General features: G+C 46.5%; 1 protein-coding gene across 1 annotated transcript in view; it reads left to right on the forward strand.

Moving 5' to 3' along the window:
• dync2h1 (dynein cytoplasmic 2 heavy chain 1) overlaps positions 1-11,416 on the forward strand; it is a 190,928-nt gene that overhangs the window by 16,727 nt on the left and 162,785 nt on the right. Inside the window, exons 23-34 of the mRNA XM_076282346.1 lie at positions 1,301-1,456; positions 1,656-1,770; positions 2,130-2,300; positions 2,687-2,845; positions 3,608-3,831; positions 5,144-5,276; positions 6,132-6,249; positions 7,020-7,132; positions 7,365-7,478; positions 7,941-8,094; positions 10,459-10,664; positions 11,390-11,416. The exon at positions 11,390-11,416 is cut by the window's right edge and continues 156 nt beyond it. Coding sequence (XP_076138461.1) covers positions 1,301-1,456; positions 1,656-1,770; positions 2,130-2,300; positions 2,687-2,845; positions 3,608-3,831; positions 5,144-5,276; positions 6,132-6,249; positions 7,020-7,132; positions 7,365-7,478; positions 7,941-8,094; positions 10,459-10,664; positions 11,390-11,416 — 1,690 coding nt within the window. The remainder of the gene's footprint in view (positions 1-1,300; positions 1,457-1,655; positions 1,771-2,129; positions 2,301-2,686; positions 2,846-3,607; positions 3,832-5,143; positions 5,277-6,131; positions 6,250-7,019; positions 7,133-7,364; positions 7,479-7,940; positions 8,095-10,458; positions 10,665-11,389) is intronic.

Genomic DNA, 11,416 nt, shown 5'->3' on the forward strand with positions numbered 1-11,416 from the left:
TGATACCAAAAATAGCACCAGGTACCAGTTTTTGCTAATGGAAAACCAAAAAAAGTGAACAGAGTCGTGGCAACCATGGAAAACTGACTTATGCCTCTCTGTGTATGTCTGTGTTAACAACATATGCGTGTGTTGTGGAAAAAAATATTCTACACTATCTTGAGATATACATGTGAGTATGTCAATTATATGCAAATGTTTGTACTTCAATCAAGGTGAAATGTACAGGCAGGTGGAACACCTGCTAGGCATTGCTGCGGGTCGCACCTCCTCCGGTGCCTGCGGGTCAGCTGCAGGGTCATCAGCCAGGAACCACCGTTCACCAACGTTTCGCTCCTTTAATCCTGGAACATCTCCTGGTGGCAGAAGGACGTCTCCCTGTCACCCCCTGCAGCTGATAGGTGTTACCCTCTGAGGCCGATAGGTGTTACCCTTCCTTAAAGCCTGGTCTGCGGACTCTCTCAACTCGAGAACAAGCCTGCTGGTCTTTTCCTGCTTGTAGCCCAAACTGATGGATCGAAGCAGCAGCTGCAGGGTGTTCCTTCCGAAGAGGCCCGTTTCAGAGAGGCACCGTGGCAGCCCCAACCACTTTCAGATGAATGCGTTGGCTTCTCCATCCATCTTACTTGCGGTGGATGAGGGAATCTCACTCATTTTCAGTAGCCACATCACCCTCCTGTAGAGCGTAAATTAGTAGCACCAGACCTTGTACTTCCCTGGGAGTTGGCTTTGATCTTTTGATCTTTGCCAGGCCTTCGGAGAGCTGTTTCATCACAGTTCTCCTCGATTGTCCGTAAGCTCTGCTGTGTACTGCCTCTCCAGGCTTTTAATGGGTTGCTCAGAGGCTCTGTGGTTTTCAACCTGGCTTTCGGTCCCTCTTGTCTCACCTGCTAAGACAGTGCAAGGTGGCTGTTGGCCCTTCTGCCCACACTTTCGCTTCCGCTGGTGGATTCCCAACCCACGGAACGTGGTAGCTTTTTCCCATCCGCATCCTCCATTTCCGGTAGTTCTGGTGTTCATCTCATTGTCCGGAAGGTTTTTATACATTCTGTGCAAAAAGCCATGCCTTTCATGTTCATCAGTTATGCTTTCCCTATTCAAAAATCTGAATTTCACGTGTTAAAACTTACACACACGAGTGTGTGTGTGTGTGTGTGTGTGTGTGTAAAGTGTTTGTGTGATTTTGGCACCCTCACTCTCTAAAAGCTGTGAGAATTCACCTTTGTAATAGTGATAGTGATATTGTAAGTGTTCTGCCTTGATCCCCATGTGTGTGTTTCCTCATGCTGGTGGCTGGCAGTGAGGACTGTCGGCACTTTGAGCTGGACGCTCCAGACTTCTCGGAAGCCGAGGAGATCGTCAGGGACATGGAGGAGTTCTCCCAGATGTGGTGCCTCTACGAGGAGTTCCAAGAAGGCTTTCAGGCCTCCGCCAAAGAGGATTGGATCACTTTCAGGTGGGCACGAGAGCACATTCTGTTTCCTCTTTTGTGTGTGAGAGAGAGAGAGAGAAAGAGAGAGAGAGAGAGAATTGGTATGTGTGGTTGTTTATTTATCACCTCATGATAATATATCATCGTCATTTCAATGCCTACACTAGGTGACACATTTATGGTGTGTGTCTATTCTTGTTTGTGTGTGTTGTGCTGCCTACAGGAGTAAGACATATGTTTTTGAGGAGTTCCTCTTTGCCTGGCATGACCGACTGAGGAAGTTGGAGGAGCACACCACCATGTCAGTCAAACTGCAGAAGGAGGTGGACAAGTACAAGGTAGCTCACACTGTTACAGGGAAATTCTAAATGCAGTCCTATGATATAAAAAACATGTGACAAAATGACAAAATCCAGACAGATGAGTATGTGTGCGTGTGTGGTGGAGCAATGAGACCGTCACCGCCTGACAGTCGCCCGACTCGGTTTTGATTCCCAAACCTGCTCTGTCAAGTCTGTGTCATAGGTGCCTGTTGCAGTATACTTGATCAATATCTTATGATCTGCTGTGTGTGTGTGTGTGTGTGTGTGTGTGTGTGTGTGTGTGTGTGTGTGTGTGTGTGTGTGTGTGTGTGTGTGTGTACATGTGTGTGTGTGTGTGTACATGTGTGTGTGTGTGTCTGTGTGTGTATATATAGAGCTTGGTGCCTGTGCTGAAGTACGTGCGCGGGGAGAACCTGTCCCAGGACCACTGGCTGGACCTGTTCCGGCTCCTGGGGCTGCCCAGAGGCACTACGCTGGAGAGGCTGCTGTTCGGGGACCTGCTGCGTGTGTCCGACACCATCGTGGAAAAGGCCCTGGAGCTGAAGGTGACGCACATGATGGCTCAGCACAGGGAACTTTTACACACATTACTCATGCGCAGTCATAAGACTGAGGCTGATATGATCCACTAATGGCCTTTCTGAATATTGCAACATTACCTCATTACCTCATTAGAGAGAGGCGCTACTATCAGTTATTTGCTACCGATTTCTATACTATCTTTGGTACTATTGCTGCTATTTATACTAATGCTTTGATATGGCTCTACTACACATCAACTAAATGTTCTTTCACTAAACCTATGCTACTCAGAACCTGAATAATCAAGTTGTCAAGCCCACTACCACAACCACCACTAGTAGTGTTACCATCACTAGTGCCAGTTGATACCTCAACGTGCTCTTGTATATCTTTCCTCTGGCCTTCTCAGGACCTGAACAGCAGGGCTCAGGCTGAGGTGACTATCCGGGAGGCACTGCGGGAGCTTGACCTGTGGGGGGCAGGCGCGAGCTTCACCCTGATCGACTATGTGGACAGCGGCGGCGCCACCATCAAGCTCATCAAGGACTGGAAGGACATGGTCAACCAGGTGGGCACTGCAGAGAGGACATCTGCACGGCTGTTTCTGCCTAACCGTTTGTGGGGAGAGTCTTGGTGTGGTCGCAAAATCGGATTTATTTTCCCAACTCACACATGCCAAAAAAAAAAAGAACAGGATTAGTGTTGTGTTTCTTTTCAAAGTTTGTCATTGTTGTAAGGTTTTAACACATAGTATAACTCTTTTTTTGGCTACACACCTCTACATGGAAGGTTTATCACTCTCATCTCAAGTCTCCTGTTTAATGGCTTGGCCAGATTACACGATTTCAACCCGATTGTGCCACAATTTTGTCGATTTTGACAATTTTGCAGTGTCGTGCCCGAATATGAAAGGTCGGGAATGACGCCGAAGGAAGAACGTGTAATGTGACCTATTCAATGACCAGCGATTAATTGTCTGCGATGTTCCACAACTCCATGACAAAAGGTCAAGCATGTCAGAATTTTTGGTGGATCTCCTATGACTACCGTGTTGACACTGACACTATGATGACACGCAACGTGAACGATAGACTTCATGATCTTGTAATGTGGTCAGTCTCCCGACCAAGATGCAGCAATAATTTATGGTTCTATGCATAGTCTGACATGGTCAATCCTAAAAGACCATAGTGTAAGACAAAAAAGTTGTGACTGACCAAGCCATTAGAAGGACAATTTTTATTGACACCATGGGCTCGCTCTCAATATACTGTGTATTCTTAAAAGCATTGTGTTAAAAAAGAGTTGACCTCTGACCTCTTTGACCCAGGTGGGGGACAACCGCTGCCTGCTCCAGTCCCTGAAAGACTCGCCATACTACCGCGGCTTCCAGGACAAGGTGTCGCTGTGGGAGACGCGGCTAGCCGACCTGGACGAGTACCTGCACAACCTCAACTCTATCCAGAGGAAGTGGGTCTACCTGGAGCCCATCTTCGGCCGCGGGGCCTTGCCCCGGGAGCAAGCCCGCTTCAAGAGGGTGGACGAGGACTTCAGGTGAGCGCAGTGGAGGAAGATGCAGCCTAAAGGGGGGGTCACAGTTTCACCTCCAGGCACTCGAATTCAATTGTTTCCCTATGGAACAGTGTGACTGACTGTTGCAGCACGCCTCACGTTTATAAGAGCGGGGCACAAGTACACAAAATAGTGAGGCTTCTAAAAACGCGCGTCACGGAAAGTTAAAATTAGTCCAAGTTGTTAGGTTGTGTTTTTTCAACAATGGGTTGTTGCTTAGCTGCCTGCCTTAGCTTAGTCAGGGAGATAGCGATTTAGCTAAATATAACGTTTCATAGCAACAACATGTACACTATCAATTTCTACCTCGCATGTTTTCAACACTCACTACTTTGGAATACTCGCATTCTGGAGGTAAAAAAAGCATATCAGGGTGAACACCACCTAAGTGAAATTTGACACAAAGCATTTGTGTATGTGTGCAGTGTGGTGAGATTTATTCAACTCTGTACTGTGTTACAGTAGTTGCTCACACACACCGATTGCACATTCTCCTTCTTTGCACGGGCTGAGTGTTTGCACTAGGGCCTACATGGGATGTAAGAAGCATGCCGGTTTATGTCTTTACAACAGCAATTTATTTATTTACTGTGTTTACCTGCTGGCAGCCTCATCATAATTAAGTTTGCTAGCAGCCAGACCAACGGATACCCTGTCTTTGGTGAATTACTGAAGCTAAGCAGGTGTGGGCTTGGTTAGTACTTGGATGGGAAGTGGTGTTGGTGAGTGGCCAGCAGGTGGCGCTCTTCCCTCTGGATAAAAATATCGATCCCAATGCCCCAGTGCAGTGACGGAGACACTGTACTGAAGGAGATACCGTCCTCCGGATGAGACGTTAAACCGAGGTCCTGACTCACTGTGGTCACTAAAGATCCCATGGCACTTATTTTATAGAGTAGGGGGTTCCCTGGTGTCCTGGCTAAATTCCCAACCTGGCTCATTCAATCTGGCCCCCTAATCATCCCCCCGTGTGTAATTGGCTCATTCACTCCCTCACTCTCCACCTCAAGCTGGTGTTTGGTGAGCATTCTGGTGCATAATGGCTGCCGTGCATCACCGAGGTGGGTGCTACACATTGGTGGTGGTTAGTGAGGTTCCCCCTTCAATGTGAAGCGCGATGAGTGTTGTGAAAAGCACTATATAAATGTAATGTGTTGTTGTAAGTTGATGTACACTAGCTACTCATTAAATAAATTCTGCTATTAATTGCTCTCCCTCTCTTTCATTTTCTCCCTCTCTCTCTCTCTCTCTCTCCCTCTCTTTCTTTCTCTCTCTCTCTCTCTTTATCTGTCAGGTCCATCATGGCAGACGTGCAGCGCGACAGCAGGGTGACGTCTCTGACGGCCCGTGCCGGCATCCGGAACTCTCTCATCACCATCCTGGACCAGCTGCAGCGCTGCCAGAAGTCCCTCAACGAGTTCCTGGAGGTACGCGCAGCCCAGCTGTCGCTTTCACTGCCACCGATAGGCATAAGTGAGCCGCAAAGAATCATGTCACTTCATATGCACAGCCCTTTCCTTTTTTCTTTTTTATTTTTCCCCCCCCGTTGTTGCTGTTGCTCAACAAAGTTAAAGTGAAGTGAACTTTTGGCCTTGGAATTTGGAGGAAGTTGGCGGATGCGACGACATAATTGACAGAGGCGTTTATAGACTCGGAACGAGGTCACAGGACGTTGCTCATTCATCGGAAGTGATGGGGCATGTGTGAGTTGCAATGTGGTTGAGTTATGATTAACTCCCGTAGCCTGACACCCAGCTATCAGCTGGCAGCACATGTTGACCAGATAGCCTCAGATAACTGCAGATAGCCTCGGATAACCTCACTGGAGCTCAGTTGGTGAACAGGGGATGTTTTCAACCACATGTCACAGCAACCGCTGTGCAGACCAAAATAAAACTCTGGCATGCCCTTTCAGCTTCTTGGCAAAACAAATGACACCATTAACAATTAAGCTAGTGGTGTAATGCCAGATAACAATCTTTCATTAGCAGCAATGAAACCCTGTGTCTAGGGTTTGTTCTCAGAGCAGGGTTCTGATTAGACCCATTGTGTTTATTGTGCATGTAAGTTAAATGCCCCTAGAATAGTCCAGCAAATAAATAGAGTTGATGAAGACATTGGGTTGGTTGAATGAGATGAACACGATAACGCAAGGACTTGATGAGGTGTTCTTGTATTATGAGGGATATGTTTGTGGACTGCTTTGGCTCGGTAGTTAGTGAGTCTGGACGTAAGTGTAGGTTAGCTGCGAGTGTGATTGAGATGTCATTGGACCTCCACAGGAGAAGCGGTCAGCCTTTCCTCGATTCTACTTCATCGGGGACGATGACCTGCTGGAGATCCTGGGCCAGGCAACCAACCCCAACGTCATCCAGTCCCATCTCAAGAAGCTCTTCGCTGGTCAGTTCATGAGTACACACGAACACATAATTTTTTTTGAAATGACTAGTACTAATTAAAACAACACAGCATCAAACTATTCGTAGAGCCTGTTATGTTTCACCTGACAATACAAACATTGTGCTAATTTTGATTGTTTTATTTGGAATGACCAATACTGATTAAAACAACACAGCATCCAAATATTCGCAAAGAGCCTGTTATGTTTCACCCACCCACCCACACACACACACACACACACACACACACACACACACACACACACACACACACACACACACACACACACACATACATACATGCACACACAAACACTCAAATGATGTAGTGAATGTAGTTGTTTCTGCAGTAAATGCAGTAATTGACTGTCTAACCCATTATGTGTTTATGACAAATAATATTTTGCCACCAAGTTTAAGGACTGATTTGTCAAATGTACATAGTAACAAAGTGTGAAGCTTACACAAACTACAAGTTGCTTTGGGTAAACAGAAAGAAACGTAAAGTACAGGTTGTTTTGCACAAATGTCAGTATGCTTCTCCATATTCTGCATTACAGTAGCGGTTCTATAGCCATTATATATCATGTGAGGCATGCATATACGTATAAAATATGGTATATAGAGGTATATAGTTATATATATATATATATATATATATATATATATATATATATATATATATAAATAAATATAAATAAATACCGGTAAGCAGGGAGGGGTTTGCAGGCTCATGTATTAGACTGTGTGTGTGCTGTGTGTGCGGTTCAGGCATCAGCAGCGTGGACTTTGATGCTGAATTCCAGCACATCACGGCCATGAAGTCCCTGGAGGGTGAGGTGGTACCCCTGAGGAACCTCATCCGCATCTCCAACGACGTGGAGGTCAGTGGGCCGCAGAGCCCAGCTCCTGTGTGGTCACCATGTGTCTCAGCCTCATCTCTGTCAGTGTTTAAAGAGCTTGTGTTTTTAGCTTACTCTTTGCCTCTGTGTGCATACACAATGTGTCTGTGTTGCCTGTGTGTGTGTGTGTGTGTCTGTGTGTGTGTGTGTGTGTGTGTGTGTGTGTGTGTGTGTGTGTGTGTGTGTGTGTGTGTGTGTGTGTGTGTGTTTATAGGTGTGGCTGAGCGAGCTCTCCTCTGAGATGAAGGAAACCCTGAAGCAGCTGCTGTGCGAGTGTGTGTCGGCCGGGAAGAGAGGCGCGGTGGACCCGTCTCGTTACCCCTCCCAGGTACCGCAGGCAGGCAGGCCCACCACGGCGCGTACTGTAGCATCACAACACAACACCACCTAAACAAGACAACACGCTAACTCGTCTCACAGTCCTAATGGACTAATACAGCATCACGTCCTGAGCCCACTCACTACCATTACATTCATTTCGGGACTCGGCCTCTGTTCAAGTGTGGCTCTCTTCTGCGTTTGCTACTGGATCACACATTGTGTGTACTGTATGCCTGACTGTATATTTGGTGTCCTGTGTTGATGTCTGATCTGCGTGTGTGTTATGTCTGTGTCTATGGTGTGAACTCTTTGGGCTTTGTTGTCCTTTTATGCTCCACTTCAGGGTTATATCTAGTGATAATGTGTGATGTTTTTAAATCATGTGCGATGAATCAAGATCATGTGTGTTTACATGAGTGATATTGTGTATGTGTGTGTGTGTGTGTGTGTGTGTGTGTGTGTGTTGTAGATCCTGTGTGTGGCAGAGCAGATCCAGTTCACTGAGGACGTGGAGAACGCCCTCCACCAGCAGAGCCTGCAGCAGCTGGAGCTGGAGCTCATGGCCAAGCTGGAGCACTACACCAGCGTGGACACCAGCTCAGACGACACACAGGGCAGCGCAGGTGTGTGTGTGCACGTGTGCGTCCATTTTTTTATGTTGCACATAGTTCCCTGTTAATTGTAACCAAACAAAGTGTCCACAGCGGAACTAGAAAGGTCTTTTAGAGATGCATTTATGTGCGTTTTTGTGTCCGTGCGTGCGTGCGTGTGTGTGCGTGTGTGTGTGCGTGTGCGTGCGTGTGTGTGCGTGTGTGTGTGCGTGTGCGTGCGTGTGTGTGCGTGTGTGTGCGTGTGTGTGTGTGTGTGCGTGTGTGTGTGTGCATTTTTTATGTTCCACATAGTTCCCTGTTAATTGGAACCAAACAAAGTGTCCACAGCGGAACTAGAAAGGTCTTTTAGAGATGCATTTATGTGGGTGTGTATGGTTTTTCGTGTGATATGTTGAAGCATTATGCAATAATCTACCTGTCTCTTCCTGATGAGTGGCTCAACAGTACTTAATAGCCAGGTAGTCTAGCTTTTACATAACAATAACCTTTTCCAGCAAAGATTCACTGTGCAAAGCACTTATTACTTTGAATCAGTCTTTCAGCCTCATTGAGTGTGCTATTAGCATATTATGGTTCATTTTTTGGAGCACGATAAAAGTTTTCTGTCTAATAAGGCTATCTGCCCTGATTACTTTATCAGCAGTTTTCACTTAGTTGGCTGGATGGTTAAATGCCTATAAAATACTGCACTTCACTAGGTAGTTTGTCAGCTAAGTTTGTGTGTGCACAGAGATGTCTCTGCATATGCTTGCTGGTGTGCACACAGTGTGTGTGTGTGTGTGTGTGTGCGTGTGTGCGTGTGTGCGTGTGCGTGTGCGTGTGTGCGTGTGCGTACACGTGTGCGCGTGTGCGCGTGCGTGTGGGTGTGGGGATATGGGCAGTGTTATGTTTGTATTTGTCTACATGTGTCTGTGCATATATGACTATAGTCAGTAGCTACTGAATGTATATTTGTTGTGTGTCCACAAATGTCAGTGGTGTTAAGACCGTTTCAGAATACGGCCTGACCATTATTACTTTAATTTTCATTTGGGCCGTGACGTAATAAGCAAGCGCGTGCTGCCCATCGCCCCCCTACCACAAGACGCCGGAGGGGAAATATTTCAGCAGCAGTGCCGAGTAATTGCCAAGCTAATCAAATGACAGTGGCTTAATGAAAGGTTCGGGCAAACGGCAGGCGTGCTCTAAAAGCCCCTCTTTGATTCACTGAAACGCCATTATGATGGAGCAGGAAAATAAAAAGCAGAAAAGCAGATTTAGGCGGTGATTAGTCACAGCCTCCTTTTCTTTTGGCAAGCAGAGTTATTAGACTGTAGCCTGCTCTTTCTCTCTGCATCTCTCTCTCTCTCTCTCCCTCCCTCTCTCTCTCCCTCTCTCGCTCTCTCTGTATCTCTCTGCATCTCTCTCTCTCTCTCTCTCTCTCTGTATCTCTCTCCCGCTCTCCTCTCTCCCTCTCTATCCTCCCCCCTCTCTCTGTATCTCTCTGTCTCTCTCTCTCTCTCCCTCTCTACCCCCCTCTCTCTGTATCTCTCTGTCTCTCTCTCTCTCTCTGTATCCCTGTGTTTGTCTCTCGTTCTGTGTCTCTTAACTCTCATTATTCCCGAGATTTAATGATGCACTTCCTCTTCTCGTCCAGCATCCGTTTGAAATTAACAGACTGTTTCATTTTGTATTTCGCATTCTTTACTTAGCGAAAGGCGCCTCTGACGCCCCGGCATCAGATGTATGGTGAATAGACTAGACTATGAATGTGATGACTCAAGTGATCATCAAACATGTTTTTATCACTCTCTGCATACATAACCGCCGCACTGATAACTGCAGTTATTCAACCAGTAATTCCTTCATTCATGAATAGCCTTGTTTAGAGACATACATTTCCTGATGAGTTAGTCGATTAGTAGACTGGTAGACTTTCTGCGCATTTGCCTAATTGATTAATCAGTGAATTAGCAGAGGAACTTATTAAACAATTCAGTAAGCAAGGGTCTGTTAAATGTGCAGCATCATATAGGCCTAATTGAAAGAATTCATATAAATGAACTGAATGACAGAATAGCTGATTTAGCGACTGACTCAAGCGACTTGCGACTGGGTTTCTCTTCTGTGTACTGACTGATGCATTGACAGTGTTTTGAATAAGTGGACTGATTTGTCTGATTGACTAATTAAATGTTGATTGATGAACTGATTGGTGAATGATTGAACTCTCTGTGCTTCCACCAAACCCTACCCTTGTGCTTCAGACTCACGCATTGGTTGTGTCGTTGATAAATGAGTGACTGAGGAACTACCCATATCGAAGCTGACTAATTGTAAATAATGATTCAGCTGTCATCGAATTTGACCTCTTGACCCCTGCCTGCTGACCCCCAGACTCGAGCGTGCTGCAGCTGAAGCTGAAGGCCCTGATCCTGGACATCATCCACAACATCGAGGTGGTCAAGCAGCTGGCCGATGCGCAGGCCCACAGTACGGACAGCTGGGCCTGGAAGAAGCAGCTGCGCTTTTACCTGCGCCAGGACCGACACTGCTACATTCAGATGGTGGACGCCGAGTTCCACTACTCCTATGAGTACCAGGTAAAACCCCACCTGCAAGGTCACGGCCAAGTGTGACCTTGCTCCTGCTGTAAGGTCAGACGTCAAAGTTTGGATTGGAAGCCAACCTGAACGGGGAGCAGGTGTCTGACCATGAGAGTGAATCTGTGAGATTAAGTCCATTGGATAATGAGTTCATTTTGTATTTTCATGATGTATTTGACAGTCGGTCACTGTTAATCACCGTCAGTCAGTGGCTGTCTTCAGCCTGTCAGCTGGCATTGACAAAGTAGTAATATAATCTGGTCTGATTTGTAAGGTGTTGAACTTTCTCATTAAGAAAATATAACGAGGGCAAGGCAGGGACAGTGATATTGACATTGCAGTGAAATTTTGGACGGGGGCTGTGCGCATTTCCTCAGTGGTCCAGTAGATGGCGCTGCACACTCATGGATAAGCGGTAGAGCCCTGCAGCATTTGGCTGTAGATCTGCACGCTGTACCACACTCTAAGCCTCCCTTCTTATTTCTCTCCTTTTTTCTCCTTTTTCCACGCCTTTTCTCTTGCCTGTTATCTTTTTTATCTTTTCATCATTCTCATCCTTCTTTTTTTTAACACTAAATCCCCTTTTCCACCCTCTCTCTCTCTCTCTCTCTCTCACCCTCTTTTTCCCCACCATTCTTTTCTGCTACCATTCCCCCCACCTCCCTCTATCTTTCTCTCCGTCTCTGCCCCTCTCTCTGCGTCTCTTCCATCTCCCTCCACAGGGGAACGCTGCCAAGCTGGTGCACACG

The sequence above is a fragment of the Alosa pseudoharengus genome, unplaced genomic scaffold (genome assembly GCF_046254945.1).
Source record: "Alosa pseudoharengus isolate Yale_2024_CS ecotype anadromous, Long Island Sound unplaced genomic scaffold, YU_APseudo_1.1 YU_APseudo_1.1_scf_13, whole genome shotgun sequence".
NCBI classification, from domain to species: Eukaryota; Metazoa; Chordata; class Actinopteri; order Clupeiformes; family Clupeidae; genus Alosa; species Alosa pseudoharengus.